General features: G+C 47.3%; 1 protein-coding gene across 2 annotated transcripts in view; it reads right to left on the reverse strand.

Moving 5' to 3' along the window:
- The window catches only part of LOC8043708 (nose resistant to fluoxetine protein 6), a 49,589-nt gene extending 33,299 nt beyond the window's left edge, over positions 1 to 16,290 (reverse strand). For both annotated transcript variants that reach the window (XM_042292994.1, XM_042292993.1), the window contains exon 1: positions 16,253 to 16,290. Coding sequence is in view for 1 of the 2 variants with exons in the window: in XM_042292993.1 (XP_042148927.1) it covers position 16,253 (1 nt within the window). In the remaining variant the exon portion in view is untranslated. The remainder of the gene's footprint in view (positions 1 to 16,252) is intronic.
- Positions 16,291 to 18,197: the final 1,907 nt, after the last annotated feature.

Below are 18,197 nucleotides of genomic sequence, written 5' to 3' on the forward strand. Positions count from 1 at the left end.
TATCCTTAAGCAAGGTAAATCACCTCTGGACATCTTATCTTTCCGTCCAATCGCGTTGTCTTCTTGTGTCGGCAAAGTGATTGAAAAAATGATTCACACACGAATAGAATGGTACCTTGATATACCCTGAGTGTATGGCAGGGTTCAGACGAGAGAGGAATTCCCTGGACAACGTCATTGATTTCACAACTAGCGTCCAAGAACAAAGGAAGTGTCGGCGAATCACTACCGCTGTATTTCTAGATATAAAAGTCGCGTTTGACTCAATAAGTCACAAGGCTATCCGTGACGCCCTAAGCTATGCAGGAATAGGAGGACGTCTCCACGCGTGGATATTAAGCTACTTAGATAGTCGAACAGTTCACATGCTGACAGCAGACGGGAAAACGACTGAGCATACAGTATTTTGAGGCGTGCCGCAAGGCGGAGTTCTCAGTCCTACACTTTTCAATATTACCCTCCTGGCACTAGTAAACAAACTTCCCCGGGACGTCAACATTACACTTTACGTGGACGACATCTGCATATGGACGTCATCAATTACGCAGCGATTTAATCGAATCCGCTTACAGAAATCACTTGAGATCATCTCCAGCTACTTACAACACCGTGGACTATCTCTATCCCCATTAAAGTCAGCTGCTATGGCTTTTACCAGAAAGAGTACTCATAGGTACTGTCTGACAGTTGATGGTCATCCCATATCATATGTGAACACGCACAGATTCCTCGGAATAGTTCTGGACAAGTCTTTGACATGGACACCGCACATAAAACAAATGAAAACAAAGCTTCTCGGCATTATTCAGCTCATCCGATTCATTAGTGGCACTAAGTGGGGCGCCTCTGTAGCCGCCCTTCTTCAACTATATAACGCCCTTTTTGTCGGCTTCCTTCGATACAGCCTACCGGTACTTCATGGGATGTGCCGTACAAATATAAGAACATTGGAAGGTATGCAGGCTCAAGCTCTACGAGCCTGTCTAGTGCTCCCAAGATGCACCTCAAATGTTGGAACTGTAGCTGAGGAAGGGGCCGTTCCGATTGGCGCGCTGAGACTTCAAGAAACCCTTCAAGCGCACCTCCGCCACCTCACAAGGCACAAAGACCACTACCTAGCAGATATCGGAAACAGCAGAAGCGCGTCTGGTTTTTCCCAAATCGTGAATGTTGACAACGCGGATCTTCCACGAGATTTTGAACCAGCAGAGTTCTCGTTGTTACCACCATGGACATATCCAGTAATTTCTGTAAAATTAGATGTCCCCAGGGATACATTCAAGAAAGCATACTCCATCGGAGGTATTGAGGCAACATTCTCTAGAAACCATTAATACGCATCACAGTTCCCGAATTCATGTGTGCACTGATGGGTCTTCTACTCACAGAACTTCCAGCTACGGCTTTGTTATACCATCAATAAATAAAATACTTTAGGGAAAGCTAAGCCATGTAACATCATCGACTGCAGCGGAACTAGTAGCGATTAGAGAAGCAATTCACTTTATTTCTACGAGTGCCCCAAACAATTGGTCACTCTTTACTGATTCAAGGGCAGCTCTTCAAAGCCCTAAATCTACCAAAAGCAAGAACATTAATGCTCAGCTGGTACACCAGATCCTAAAATTTCATAAAGAGGCTAATGGTCACACACTAATTTTACAGTGGATCCCGAGCCATTGCGGTATTAGAGGCAACGAAAGTGCTGACTTGGCAGCCAGGAATGCACATCATCTTACGTCCAAACTGGTAATTCCATTTTCACGTTCAGACGCCAGAGCTACAACCGACCGCATTACTGCGGCTCTAGTAAACACCCTCTGGGCGAATCCATTGTATCACTACAGACACCTTCATAGGATTGACCCCTTTCTTACCTTTCGCCCTCCCCGGGGGCTCAAACATCGGACAGAAACCGCTCTTCACCGAATACGACTGAACGTGGCCTCAACAAAATATCTAAATCTTACCGGTCAGCTGGACTCCTCCATCTGCGAGAGCTGTGACGTCGTAGAAACGCTGGAACACGTTATTTGTCACTGCGCCCCTACGCTGACCAAAGAAAGGAAATGATAAGCTCCCTGACTCTTCACAACGGAAAATCGCCCACGCTCGATCATCTCCTGGGGCCATGGCCATCAACATTGCAAGGAGTCAAGCCGACGAGCTCATTGATTCGTTTTCTCCATACGACTCAACTTGATAAAATACTGTAGGACACCCTCCAAAAGTAACCGACAGCCATCCTCAGTTTTCTTTCTTTCCTTTTCTTTCTTTGTCTTTTTTGCCCCTTTCTTCCTTTCCGATGTATGAAGTAGCAATCCTGCAAATTCCCGCGGGATAACCTCTTCAGCTTTCCAATAAACATGTTTTCTCTCTCTCTCTAAAAAAAAAGCCCCATCATCCGCTTTCCCGCACAACACTCGGAGAGCCAATCACGGCAACTTACGAAGGCAGCTTCGCGAATGACGACGGCGAAACATCTGTTTAGACCAAAGAAAGGGAAACCTAGTTGTGACATTAAGCAATGCAAGCGTGACGTTTTGACAACTCAGACTGCGTTTTTTGGTCTAAACATATGTTTCGTCGTCGTCACTCGCGGAGCTGCCTCCGTGAGTTGCGGTGGTTGGCTCTCCGAGTGTTGTGCGGGAAAGCAGACGCACGGGCTTTTTTTAGAGTGTGGGAGGTCTGTGCCCCCGAAAGGATATTCGCGCTTCGCATACATTAATTACAGCGAAAGTGGAAGCGCTGCACGACCGCCTGACATCCATTTGCTTTTAATGCAATTTAATGCAAAGGTGCAAGCGAGCTGGACAAGAATGACGAAAGTAATCCCTGGAGAAGGGAAACAAGAGGGACAAAGGACAAACATAAATCTCCAAACACAGCTAGGTGACTGGTGAGCGACCGAAAAAATCCGCCTGGTCCGGGTATCGAACCCGGGACCTCTCCATTACAGGTGGAGCGCTCTACCAATTGAGCTAACCAGGGATTAGACATCAGTAGAGCAAACGGGTTTTATCAGCCGCCACCAGTCTAACACCAACAAGGGTGAAGCTTGCAATTTAAGGTAATGATTATAATGCAATTTGATGCAAATTGGTAGAGCGCTCCACCTGTAATGGAGAGGTCCCGGGTTCGATACCCGGACCAGGCGGATTTTTTCGGTCGCTCACCAGTCACCTAGCTGTGTTTGGAGATTTATGTTTGTCCTTTGTCCCTCTTGTTCCCCTTCTCCAGGGATTACTTTCGTCATCCATTTGCTACCGGGAATTTTTGGCACGCGATCTGCGTCTTCGAAATCGGCTACGTTCAGGTCCTCATCCAACAGCCTATCCCCACGAACCGCAACCCACCGAACAAATTTTGCAACTTTTTATAGATGCCGATGGTATAGGGGTATTCCCTGGCGGCCATATTTGTGTGTGTGGCTTCTGAGCGCGTGCTGACGGCAAGCCTCCGCAGCTATTCTGAGACGAGCATTCCGCACCATCACGATTGCCGGTGTTAGCAGGCTATTAATGTGAGCTCGTTCTGAGCATGCGCGCTAAACATCTCCATTAACATGTAGACGAACAACGTTTCCAGAAAGAGAAAACACGTCATTGGAGTGAACGATGACAAGATGGCGTCGTCTGATGTATCGCCGACGGCCAGCGTTAGTTACACACTTGCTGTTTCGAAACGAAGGGGGAGTTATCCACACAGGGGCGGATACAGAACTTCGTTTTGAGGAGGGGGGGGGGGGGGGGGGGGGGGGGGGCAGAAAATTTGTAAGGATACTATTCTCCCATTTTTTCTTGTGCACCGGGGGGTCCACCCCTGTCAATTTGCCCTCCGAGAAGGGGGCAATTTGACATGGGACCCTGTATCCACACAGAATCATAGCATCAAATACTCTAGGACGGGGCATGTTAGAGGGTTGGAGCTGACTTTATAACGATCGCAGCACCTATTTTAGCAGGTCGTGGAAGCCAGAGCTATGGTGCCTGGATCGAGTCTCTGACTGGTGTGTTTAGCGCCCTATCCTGCCCATACATCAAAAGTGGTCCCCGAGTGGCAACAAATGACGTCACAAAAGCCAAAGTGTCATGCTGTTGCCTGTCGCGATCCTGACGGTTGGCTGTAGAAATGCTGGCGAAAACCACGAGCGAACGCGAATGTCGCTGTCGTCACGGCGTCCCGGGCGTCCCAACTTCCGGCTGTTGTATATTCCGTGGACTGTCACAGTGGAAAGCGACGTGCAGCAAAACAGGCGTCTGCTACGTACACCACAGCTGTTGGGACGCCGCCAGGGTCGCGATCGGCGACAGCATGACACTTGTATGACGTCATCAGGCGGAAATCAAGGGACCACATTTTTGGACGCGGTAAACACACCAGTCGGAGACGCGTTCCAGGCACCATACCAGAGCTGCCGCAAGCGCAGCTAGAGCACTATATAGCTCCTAGAGTAGCGCAATCCTTTGATCCGCGTGTTTCGCCGACAAGATGGCCGACTGAGCAGCTCGGCGCGAGTCACGTGGTACTCAGGGTTCCAAGAGGCGGCCCGCCCTATGGGAGAACACATGGAGATCGACTCAACGCGGCTGATTAAAAAATATACGGCAAGTTCACACTTTTCGAAACTAGTCTGTCGTGAAGTTGGTAAAGCACTAAACACTTTATCAAAGCTTTAATAATATTGGATGCGTGTAAAAATTGTGAGAAGGCAATTTCCAAGGCAATGGCGTTTGAAGCAGACGATTGTTTTACGTAGCGGAGATAGGCTTTATGGGGTTGGCCGGAGCGGGTCACGTGAACGGTGTGACGTCGCCGCGTCGTCTGCTGCATGATGCCGCTCAGACAATTTTTAAAAAAGTTACGCTCTTACGTGGCACAGAACTTAGCGTAAATTATTCTAGAATGTTCCATTATTATGTCAACAACTATTGTGGTTCCGTACATCCCCACAATATTGAAGAAACGGCGATTTTCCCACGTTCCCCATGCATTTCTGACCGGAGTTGGAACCTCCAGGATTTCGCCGCTAGTCGCCGAGAGATTGCGTTCTAGATTGCGGTACTCTACGGTACTCTGCTCCGAAGGAGCTATATAGTGCTCTAAGCGCAGCCATCGTTGATGCGTTGGCCATGCGGCTTCTTGCGCATTCTGATAAGCGCTTTGAGGCTATTTTTTTTTTTTTTTCTCAATTTGTTACTGGTTTATGTCTTTTTATTGTTCAGATGCAGATGCAGATGCAGACGGTTTGTGCTCTTTCGTGGTCGAAAACAACTGCATGTATTCTTTTAATTATTTTTTTTCTTATTGCACTCAGTGGTGTATGCTTCAGCAAGAGACGCTTGGCAACATTGTACGACAAGCAGCCAACGTTCTGGCTGGAGAGTAGGTCCGCCTCACCTCGGCGCGCGGTTCGAGGTTAAGCCGGGATCCCACTTGCAAAGCTGTATAGACGCTTTACACACGCGCCAGAATACAGCCGCCATTGCTGACCTTCTCTTGTTTTACCGAGATACCGAGCCACTGAAATTTGTGTGGACGAGCCTCCACAAAGGCCAATGCTGGGGAGAAAGACAGAATAAAATCTAGGATGGCAATGACCAAGCCTGCTGTGGTAATAATGAAGTGAAGTAAACGTAATACGGGGAAACAAAAACTGAAGGTCAGTTATGGCGGCGCCCATGCACAGCTGCTGCAAAGCGTCTATAGTAGTATTCAGCTCCAGAACCGTAGTAAAAAGAAGTCCGGCTCCTCACGGAAGGTTACCGATTTCCCCCTTCAGATGTTGGATTGGGATATGGATGTAGATGCAATAAAATCATCTGATGGGCTAGTTGGGTAAACATAATTAAAAAATAGCGCAAGGACGACGGAGGGAAGAACGAGAGACAGGAAAGAGCGCTAACTGACAACTGGCATTTTATTTACAAGAGAAAAGAAGACGAAAAGAAATGAGGCAATTCAAAGACAAAAAAGGAGGTGGAAAAAGAAGAAGGAAGTTAAAAAAGATCGGATAGGGAACAGAAGGATGCTTTTTGTAATTATATACTAAATATTATGAAACAAAAATAAAAAAATAAGAAAATAAAAAAAAATTTAAAAAATTAAAAAATAAAATTAATAAAGAATAATAATAAACAAGAATTAAAAAAGGAAAAGAAAAAAGGAAGGAGAAAAACAATACAAGAAAAGAATAAGAAATAATTCAGGGATGAAGGCTGAGGTAAAACTGTTCTTTTTCCGATAAGGCTACTGAAGGAGCACTGACGCAGGCGTCGCCCTTGGATATTATGACGTGTGCTTCGAAGAATTCTCTACTCCTCTGACCAGAAAACCGTTTGAGAACTTTCGTGTGCTCGACGAGTGTGGTACACAGACAGTCTCTTACATGCACCGCAAGATGTCCCGCGGGAGTTAACGCTAAGGCATGTTCCCTTAGCCTGACATTTAGACAACGTCCGGATTGTCCCACATATACCTTTCCACACGAAAACGGTATTTCGTACACTACACCGCTGATGCAGGTGACATATTGGTGTTGATGCTTTACAGTACATCTTGCAGTTTGTTCCTGCTTGTTGTTGATTTTTGGGCATAGCCTCCTTAGTTTATCAGGAGCTGACATCACAACCTGTACATCAAACTTGGATGCCGCCAGCTTCAAGTTATGGGAAATGCGGTGTATGTATGGCACTACAGCCGGTGGGCGCCCCTTGAAGTTATTTCTTGTTGGTCTTCCACTTGATGTAATCATGGATTCAGCGACATCGAACAGAATCGAATAAGGATATCCAGATGCCGTGAGTCTTTGAATTTGGGAATTAAAACTCTCACCGGCTGTATGTTCACAGGATTTCTTGAGGGACGCACTTAAACAACTCCTTACGATCCCTCTCTTGATTAGCTTTGGATGGGCAGAGTCGTATTGTAAGAGCATTTTCTTTGATCTTGGAGAGTACATCCAGCACGCTTGATCATCAAGAAACGATAACCGCAGATCTAGAAACTGAAGAGAGGAGTTCGCCGGCAACTCATGCGTAAACTTGAGCTCCTGTGCTTGCTCTACGAAGGTGTTTCGTATGCTGTCGGTTACTTCCGTGTCATTCTCATTGGGTCGGTCTTTCAGGAGGACAAGATAATCGTCAACATATCTAAATATGACTGACACCTGGCCGGTGTTAAGTGTGTTAGCAATGGCCCGGTCGCATTGGGACAAAAAAATGTCACATAGGTGCCACGCACGAACCTATACATATACCCTTCTTTTGTATATATGTATTGCCATTAAACGTGACAACAGTTGCGGAAAGGTAGAACCTCAGAAGTTTTAAGAAGGACTCCACGTTGATTCCATATTTGTTTTGAAAAGATATGGAACCATTGGCCTCGATACACTCACTTACTGCTGCAAGCAGTTTGTTGTGAGGTATAGAATAAAACAAATCTTCCACGTCCAGGGAAAACCCGAAGTGAACCATCGTAGCATTCTGTTGCAGGTATTGGATTACCGCTTCAGAATTTGGCAGCAGAAAGGGATCGCCCAGTTGGAGGGTAGACAAGTGACGTAGAAGGAATCGTGACATCATACCCTGCCAAGACCCTTTTTCGTCACAACCACTCGAAAGGGACATTCTACCTTATGGGTCTTGGCCGTGAAAAACATATCTAAATCGTCCCTTCCGGCAGATGTGTTGTGCTTTCGCAGTTGCTCCAGATCAAGCCTATGGCACAATTGAAGTGCCTTAGCCTTGAGTGTCTTGGTTTTAAAGCCTTGCAACGCGTTAAAGTTCTTTTCAATGGCCACTATAGCCTTTTCTAGGTAGTTCACCGTAGATTTCACAACAAACCCTCCTTTTTTATCTGACACAAGTAGGTTCAGATCATTCGCTTGAAAATACTCTACCATACGAGGAATCTTCATTGTGCTTTCACTGATAGGACCCTTCCTTAACAGTACGTCGGCGCAATCCTCTATACAGCGGGATCTATCAGCTTCTTGAACATTAGCCGCAATGTCGTGAATGTTAGACAATAGATGTACACCTTCCCTCTTCGGCGTAGTGCAATATTTAGGACCCTTTTGAAGAACCTTAGTCACTTCCACAGGCAAGGGAGGAACCCCCAGCAACGTGACGCACTCGCCTCTGTGCTGCTTGCCTAGGGCTCGAAGGCTCTTGAGTTGAGGCACGTAGGACGACCAGATAAACTCCGTCAGTTTGCTTGCTGTGTCCACAAAGGCCTTGTACCTTAGCCCTTGGCCACCACTGGGACCCCACCGCCAGCAATCACCCAGAGGCATGTCCTATAAGAGCGGACTTGCCGCCACATCTCCGAGCGTACAATCCTGCATATCCTCCTGGAATGCTGTGCGGAAGGCCTTGCCCAGCCAAACAACCCACTGAAGTCTTGTGGCACAACTCCATTCCTGATTGCGAAGGAATAGTACCTTGCCTTGCACGTTGACAGAGCAATCACATTAATATAAAAAGAAACTGAGTCCAGGTGATACGTACACGGAAAAGGGCCCAATGTAGAAGAAAGAAAATGCAATAAAATCATCTGATGGGCTAGTTGGGTAAACATAATTAAAAAATAGCGCAAGGACGACGGAGGGAAGAACGAGAGACAGGAAAGAGCGCTAACTGACAACTGGCGTTTTATTTACAAGAGGAAAGAAGACGAAAACAAGTGAGGCAATTCAAAGACAAAAAAAGGAGATGGAAAAAGAAGAAGGAAGATAAAAAAAAGATCGGATAGGGAACAGAAGGATGCTTTTTGTAATTATATACTAAATATTATGAAGCAAAAATAAAAAATAAGAAAATAAAAAATAAAAAATAAAAAAAATAAAAAAGTAAATGTAGATGCACCTCATGAAACGATTTTTCTACTTTCGCAAAATATTACTTAGAATAACTCCCTAACGTTAATAACTGAACAAAACTTGCCTTAGTTTATCTTTGCAGGCAATGACAGTCGCCGAAAAAATTCGAGAAATATGGGCATCGTTCATCCCCTCAACTCGGAGCCAGAACAAGCGGCCACATGGCCTGGTGCCTATCGATCACGCCGCGAGAACGGCGAGACTTGCGTTTGAGGAGTTGCGCTTTTTTCTTGTGGTGCTGCGCTTCCGTAATAATGTTCACATGTTCTCAGAGGCAATTCTCACCGTTTGCACAAGGTTTACACAAAACTTCTTTGTCGAATGACGCCGAACGAGCAGAAAACACGTCTTCAACACGCTGCCACCCAGCCTCTGCAACGCTCCAAAAAGTTGATCTTCTGTGTCGCAACATGGCCGTCCGGTGGCCGCACTTGCGCTCCAGCGACCAAGCGGGGATGCGCGATCCAGCAAATTGTCATGGAGATCAGTGGAGATACTCAAGTTGTGTATAGGTCACGTGACATGAAGTCATGTGACATCATTTTCCTCCGTTCACTTTAACGGGGAAACTGAATGGGCGTTGAGGTCACGTGACGTCAATTTTACCACTAACTCAAGCGGGGAAACTGAATTTGTGTATAGGTCACGTGACACAAAGTCATGTGACGTCATTTTTCCCGCTGAATTTTGCGGGGAAGATGTATTGGTGTGTAGGTCATGTGATGTCAATTTTCCGCTAAATCTGGTGAGGAAACTGAAGTCACGTGACATCCCAGGCCACGGCTTCACGAAATGCGGCTTCACAAAATCCGTAGCAACTAGCCAAAAAACGTTTCCCGTTATGGCAAGTATCTGCTAAATTGTGTGGCGTAGGTGAAATGTTCTAGCAATACGTGAGATCAGGTCACATCGCGTCAATTTGCCCGCTAACTTTAGCGGGGAAACTGAATTGGTGTGTAGCTCACGTGACGTTCATTTTCCCGCTAAATTTAGAGGAGACACTAAATTAAGTTCCCCGCTAAATTTAGCGGGGAAATCGACCTCATGTGACCTGATGTCATTTGGCCTATCCATCAATTCATCTTTCTCGCTAAATTTAGCGGAGAAACAGCATTGGTGTGCCAGGTCTGTGACGTCCCATAATGCGACCCTGCGCGCGTTGCATTGTGGGATGTCAAAGGCCACGGCCTCATGAGTGTGAAATGTATGCGGTGGGCAAGTTCGTCTGCTTCTTGCGCAGGAGGTAGCGGTGACGTCAGAACGCCGAGCCCTGATTGGCTGATCGCGACCCCCTATCTGAGCGTCGTCTGCTCCTTTCCACGTCGTCTGCTCGCAACGTCGTCCGCGTCAGTCTCACCTTTCCTACGACTTTCGGTAGTGCAGACGCCAGATTCACGAAACGATCTTACGCCAAAAATGTGCGTAAGACCAAACTTAAGAACAAATTCGTATTCACGAAACGAAATTTTCGTAAGTTTTGCGCAGGTTACGACAAAATCCTACGACAGTTCCGAAGCTGTCTTACGCACTTCTTACGATCAAATCAGCATGGCCGACAGCATCGCGGTCGCGACGACCCAGGGACGTTTATTTTTCTCCGTGCGCTTCTCATGCGTCCCCACTTCAAGCAGCAAGAAAAAAGTAAAAAGTACTTGAAACAGACCACGACAAACAAGAACGCTGGATCCACAAGCACCCGGGAAAAGCTCCAACGGCCACGATTCCACCGAACGCGACCAAGCGAGCTCGGCGGTTAGGCCTAGCAGGCACTCCGCAACTCGGCGACCGTCTGCCCACGACCGGCTAGCGTGCTGAATGGAATATGCCAGCGCGACCCTTGTGAACCCTTCCCGTATAATACTTTGATCGCTGGCCTCAGTTTTAGATTAAGAGGTGAATTTCTTCCTCTTGTTATCTCCTTGTTTTCCGAGGCAACGGTGACTCTCGCCGGTGAAAAAGCGGTGAATCTCCGATAGACGCAGGAAAGAAGCAGCCATCGCTTTGACTAGCAGACGTAAAGCAGACGACGTTAACTGCGCCGACCCGCCAACGCCGTTAAACGAAAGGAGGGAAAAAGTATTTGGGAGGGAACTTGCGGACACTAACACGCTCACCTCTCGGTTCTTCGCAAGCAAACCTCGACGCCTTGGGACACCTCGCCAATGAGTCCTTTGACTACCCTCGTTGATGCGCGTCTGCTGGTTGTTAGACAAAAACAACGTACCGCTCGAGTTATTTCGTCTGCCCTCTCTGAAAGGCGAAGTCGAGCTCGCTGGTAAAGACCTGCAGTTCCGAAAGTCGCAGGAAAGGTAAGATAGTCGCAGACGATGTTGCGAGCAGACGACGTTGCAAAGGAGCAGACGACGCTCAGATAGGGGGTAGCGATCAGCCAATCAGGGCTCGGCGTTCTGACGTCACCGCTACTTCCTTTCTCATGCGCAGAAGACAAAAAATGAGCGCACTTGCGAGGCGTATTGAATAGAAAAGGCATCGCACTCAGCGGGAAATCTCACGGCTTCGGTGGGATATCTGCTTTGTGATGCCTGAGAGCCTGTGATGAAGATGGAGTGGCGATTTTCAGGTGTTTTGGAACCTACATTCACGGCTTCGTCCTCAGAACGCCAAGTGCTGTGAATATCTAATTCGCTCGACAAAGCTGACGAGCGAACCTGCCGCCACAGCTTTCTGCTCTAGCCACTAGGTGCCGTGGATTTCACTGGAGTCGCCAATACTAGGGTAACAGGTTAACCACTCTAAAAAATGCCCGAGCATCTACTTTCCCACACGACACTCGGAGAGCCAATCACTGCAGCTTAAGAGAGGCAGCTCAGCGAATGACGACGCCGAAACATATGTTTAGAACAAAAAACGCAGTCTGAGTTGCTACATTAACCGCCGAATTCAGAAACCTCACTCGAATTACACTCAAACTTAAGGGCCCCTCCACTTCCTCGAGCAAGGCGCGAGGACCGGCGCTGGCCAATCGCGAGGACGGATCCGCCGTCGCGATTGGCCAGCGCCGGCCCTCGCGCCTTCTTCGAGGAAGTGGAGGGGCCCTTCAGTTTGAGTGTAGTTTGAGTGAGGTTTCTGAATTCGGCGGTAAACAATGCAAAACGTGACGCTTGCATTGCTTAATGTCACAACTCAGACGGCGTTTTTTGGTCTAAACATACGTTTCGGCATCGTAATTTGCTGAGCTGCCTGTTGCGGTGATTGGCTCTCAGAGTGTTCTGCGGGAAAGTAGAAGCAGTGGGATTTTTTAAGAGTGAGGACCCAGAAGATGATCCGCCTCCAGCACGCGCTCCTCGCCTTGCACCGGCATTTGGCTTCGCGTCCGACGAAAAGTTATCAAGAACAAAAAGCTTCCGCTCGAAGCGGAGCATCTATATGCGTACTGGGCTCTTAAATAGCAATGATTGGTTGCTGTATATAGCATAGCATGCACTCTAAGAAATGCTTCTGCGAAACACTCAAAGAGTCAATCATTGCAATCTAGGAAATCAGCTCAGCGAATGATGAGGCGGAACATTCGTTTCGACCTAAAAATGAATTAATTCTGCGCTGTGGCATTACGCAATTCAAAGCGTCGTGCTTGCATTGCGTAATTCCACAGCGCAAACTTAATTTTAAGGTGTAAACAGATGTTCCGCCTCATCATTCGCTGAGCTGGTTTCGTAGATCGCAGTGATTAGCTCTTAGACTGTTTTGCGGCTAAGTAGACGCGGAGACATTTCTTAGAGTGCAGGAGGGACCAAACTGCGACTAGCGGCTTCCGTGTTAACGCATCCCCCCCCCCCCCCCCCCCCCTCTTCTGACGCCCCCTCTCTCCCAAGAGCAGAACGCAAGAGACGTAGACTAAAATACAGCTTGCTTTATAATTGCAGCCTTTTGCCGCCATACGTACGCCAGACTAACCGAACAAAGTGACACGAGGAACCTAAGAACATAATTCGTTGTGGCTACTAACTATAGAATGAAGTAAATAATAATATTTAAAAACCTGCACGCCCTTTTTAGTGCGGCTCTGCATTCAGACTGGTTCTTTGTTACGGCTCTTCGCTTAGGTTCGTCTGCCCACCCCTGCAGCACTTCTAATAATAAGTCCCTCTGACGTCTTCGGAAAACACTCACATTAGCTCTTCGCCATAAATATATCGTGTGTCTAGCGCCCTTTCCCATTTGCACAATTTCGAGATTGGCGAGGTCCAGGAATTATGACGTAGACGCTCATGACTGACCTCAGTGAAGCAATAATTATAACGGGTACAGGCACGCACTCGAAATTACTTGTCGTGATTTTATATGTAAGATATAAAGCACTGATACCAAGCCTGATAACCTGTCCTTATACTCTTACTGCGATTGGGGAAAGAATGCCAACATGGGCACACAAACATGAAGAAACGCACAGATAACATCGCTGACGTCAGGTGGTCTGATGCTCAGCACAGTTAGTTCGTAGACTAACTCTGCCATGCGAACTAACGCATGGGCTGGTGGTTTCTAATCACTGTGTACCAAATTAGACGGCTCACGACGGGTTCCAAGTTTTGAAAATAGAAATGGTTTTATTCGTGTTATCGATGTCATGCTGTGAAGTACGTGATTTGTGTAAATCAGGATGCACTTTCCAGTGCAAAAACAAAACAAAAAACAGTTAAAGTGGAGTATATATATATATATATATATATATATATATATTGCCATCGGTATATGCCTTACCATCGGTATATATATATATATATATATATATATATATATATATATATATATATATATATATATATATATATATATATATATATATATATATATATATACCGATGGTAAGGCAGCCTTAAAGACGAAAAAGAAATAAAACCTGGACATTCCTGACTGCGATGATTATCGCCATTTGGAATCTCTGCATGCGTGCGGTTTCCCGCGTTTTCCTGACTAAAAAACAAACCACTGATGTTGCCGCGAATAAAAACATAAACTTGATTAATAAAACTTAAAATGCACGTATAATGCGGCGAACTTGTGCCGAGAAACATAAAGTAACAAAGACATACTTTGACGGCGACGGAAGGAAGACTGCCTCAAACAGCCACACGAAGCTCCTTTTGTAAGCGCGTGGGTATCTGTAATGATGTCATCAATACGACGACAAAAAGAGGAAGGAAATCGAAGGAGACTAACGAGGAAAAGGGGAAGAAAGAGAAGTCGAGGAGAAACAGGAGATTCAGGGCGGTGAGCGGACGCATTCGGAAAAGCTTGGCTCTGGAATACACCGGCGAAGCTGTCACCCATAGAAGTCTGCCGACCTGTCCTCACCGCTAGCTCTGAATGGCAAGCCTGGCTCAAGAGCGAACCGGCAAGGCATCCCGACGACCGGTTGACTGGTCACCATTGGTACGTCGGCAGCTGGAGCCAAACGAGACCGGCTTCCACCACCGGTCAAGGCGCCTAAAACCAGGGCAAACCAGTGCCAAGCTCGGCAGGTCGAACTTTGGACGTACGCCCTTTTATTTATTTGCTAATAGGTTTCCTTTTCTTTACGTGCATTCGGAAAGTAGAACAACAACTGGGTGCAAATATATTTCTTTGATATCAAAAATCAGACGGGCCTCTCAGTTTCCTTTCTTTTTACCATGAAGAACCTGACAGTATCAAGAAGTTTCCGAGCTCAAACAAGCAACAAATAAGATTCTCGAGTCATCTGGAACATTCCAGTTATGCGAACAAAAAATTCCGATGACACCTAAGCACTTCTTATGAGTTGTGAATGCGAAAGCATGAATGTCGTTCTTCAGCTCCCTTAGTTCGTCTGCGGCGTACTGGCGTCGACGGCCACGTTTCGCTACTGCCGAGGGTGCGGACGACGGCCGAGCGCGCGCTCTCGTGAAGTGGCTGCACCGCGCTGAGCTCGGCCGTACAACCTCTCCGGAATCTGCCCGGGCGAACTCCGCTGGCTGTTCTTGAAGCGGGATGTTTTTGTACTTGTATTCGGCTATGTCGAGCCCTGCTGCTGGTGAAAACGACTGAGTTATTTTTCTTGTGTGTTCTTCTCGTGTGAGACAACCTCGGTTCCTTACGTGTGCGTGCCATATCGGAGACATGTGACTAAGGGGTAAGAATTTCTAGACATATCACTTCCGATCAGTTTATCAGCGCGGATTGGAGATTTACACGTGAACGTGCGGTAGATATTAGAACCTGTATTTTACAGTACCTGCTACAGCTTCGTGGCAAAAGTGTACGAATTGTGAGAAACTCTCGTCGTCTATGTGAAACGAGTTCATTTATGTAAGCATATGCATGTTCCATGTGCCTGCCATCAATATGCTTGTTGACGTGTTTATAAGCGGACGCTAATTTAAATTCGCTTTATGTTAACTACTTTTTTTCTTACCTTTGCAGTTGTGCTTAACATAATGTCATGATAATGTTGTTTTATTAATGTGATGACGCTTCTGCGATCTATTTCAAGTCAAAATAAAGACATTTTTATCTGCCCTGAGATTGCGACTTATGATGGCTGGGGTGCAAAGACCACTTTGAAAACATCACTGCATCTTTGTTGTAACGCGAATGCACTTCTACGCGAGAGACACCAATCGAGAGATGACGGAGAATGTGCCAGTAAAAACAAGACGACTCGGGTCATCTGATCATCAACTACAGGTATTTTCAGCCTTGGTGTTTTGCATTCTGGTCGCGATTTTTTCGCTGAAAAGAAATAAACGTTCTCAACTAGCATTTTTGCCTTGCCGAAGATTTGTTGCGGCAACAAATAAGAGGTAGGAAACGTATTTTGTTCATTTTCGTGTGACAAATATGTGGGAGCGTTTATCGAGAACTGGATACGGCGCTGACAGCGCATGCGAGCCCCTGCTTATGTATGCGGTCATAGACGAATATAGAAGATAAACTATGACATAAATCCCGTTTTACTTTGATTTTACATGAGCATAAAATCGCACTCGGCAGCTCGACTCAAAGTTAGGCACCTAAGCTCCTATACGTTGAATTATACAGTAAACACCGAAGAAATCGTTAGCTTGCATAATTACAATCATGTGACTGCAGCAGAATCTACTTGCAGAGTGAATGTCTTAAAAGAAGTGCGCAAGGGCCGCCGACGTGATGCCGATTGCCTGATTTCGCAATAAAAAGCCAGCGTCCCGAGCTTGCTCAGAGCTTGGCTGGCCATGCGTACCGGGCGGGTTGCGACGACAGCGCCACCACGCTCGCGAGAACGGAGGGGGCCGGCTTTCCGAAGTGCGGCTAATGCAGAGCTTGTCAACTGAGCTGATCTAGTAACGTTGGTATATACATAGCTTGCAAATGTCACCATTGCTGGGACTGACGGTTTTTTCTACTTACTGTTTTTCTCGAGCTGCGGTGTGAAACCAACACAATGAACCAAACGCACGTGGCACATAAAAATGCCGAAATGGCCGCGAATGATGTTACGGGCAAGCTATGTATTATACATAAAGCGAAATCGTCACGCGTTGACGCCACCAAGCGGCAACGCTCGCAATTACAGTACCCTTCGCCGTGCAAAGAGCCACTAAATGAGCTGCGCTTATTTAGTGGCACTAGCCAACACTAGCCGTGCAGAGGCCCTTGACGTCACGACCGCGATACGGATTGCAGATTGAAGCGAGAGATAGAGATCTCTCGGTCACGTCATTTCGTGTCCGTACCTTGGGTGCCGTAGGCTGTATACAATGTCCTACTGTTTAGGGTGATGTCATTATTTGTAGCACCCGATGCCAACAGCTCGCGCTCTCTGAAAAAATACAAAGAAATAGCCGATAACAGAATGTCGCCGTAGGAAGAAAGAAGAAGCCACCGATGTGATCGGACGTGTTTTCTCAAGCTCTCGACTTTTTCGAAAATGCTCGGCGCTAAGCCCAGCCCCGAGCTGCCAAGTTCGGGCCCCCCTTTTGGATCTTCGGGGGATTGTCCCTCGGTAAAACCGGAAGATGCGGCCAGGACTTCGAGCAACGCATCGACCAGCCACGGTCAACCAGAGGCCATGGACACGAGGAATGCGAGTAACGCCGGTCCCGCCACTACCACGACGGGAGCAGGACCTGCTCCAGCCTCGATACTAAACAAATCGACGATGGGGTGCTCAACAGTCTTCCAATTTGGTGAGCCCTCCACAGTCCCAAGCACAGCCCAATCTGTCGAGCTAGTCTTAAGGGCTCTCCTTTCGAGCATATCGAAAGAGCCTTATCGATATTTTCAAAAGTGTCATTGGAGAATCTCACGAAATCGTGCCAACTACCAAGGGGAAGAAGCAGAACAAGTCTGCGACTTCTAAGAAAGCCTTGAAAAGCAGCACAACAGCAATTCTGCCAGCGCCAGCCGGCGCTGCACCTATATCTGGCAAGACGCCACAACCAGCAGGGAGCCAGGGCGACAGCTCAGTGCCTGCTAAGACACTACCGGCACCAAAGCCTGCGGCCGCCGCGCCACCTACTACAGAACAAACGGAAGAAGAGGACGGCTTCACCACCGTCACGAGCAGGAAGAAAAGGAAACGGGCTCGCGAGGACCCGACACAACAAAATATTGAGAAGGCCAAGCCCTCCCGGCGTTGGCAATTCGAGTACAAGATCCGCCTAACACGATCCCAAGTCTCGATAAAGCCACTACTACCAAGACTGAAAACGCACCTCTCGAGCGTTTCAACAGCATTCACAATGCATCTACTAGACAAGGCCAACACTATTTCAGTCCGCACGGTCTCGAAACAGCTGGCCGAAACCCTCGAGAAGATAACCGAGGTCGACATTGGCGGACAAGCAGTTTCTGTACAAGTCTTTAGAACGTACGGAACCGCCTATTGCAAAGGGGTCATCTACGACATTTACTCAAAAGAAGAGGATCCCGAAGACAACGTCTTGAACCTTGAATTGGAATCTGAGAAGATCCAGGTGGTCGCTGCTCGTAGACTGGGAAAGTCTAACACGGCAATGCTCACATTTGATGGAGAAAAGACGCCGAGGTCCGTTTTGTACGGCAATAGATATATGCGGGTCTTCCCGTTCAAGCCGAAAGCGGTGACGTGCGGTAACTGCCACCGATTGGGACACAAACCGGACATCTGCCCAAATGCTGCCGTGTGCCCCATCTGCGGAACTCAACATTTAGCCTCTACGGATCCTGCCCAGGGACCCGGATGCCCCGACTCCACACCCTACTGCCAAGGGTGCAGAAAGAAGGGCCACCTGGGAACGGACCGCAAATGCCCCACATGGCAAGAGACCAACAAGCGAATGCGGGAAGACGTAAAAAAATTCCGAGAACAACA

This window comes from Ixodes scapularis, unplaced genomic scaffold (assembly GCF_016920785.2).
Source record: "Ixodes scapularis isolate PalLabHiFi unplaced genomic scaffold, ASM1692078v2 PGA_scaffold3__209_contigs__length_174095766, whole genome shotgun sequence".
NCBI lineage: Eukaryota > Metazoa > Arthropoda > Arachnida > Ixodida > Ixodidae > Ixodes > Ixodes scapularis.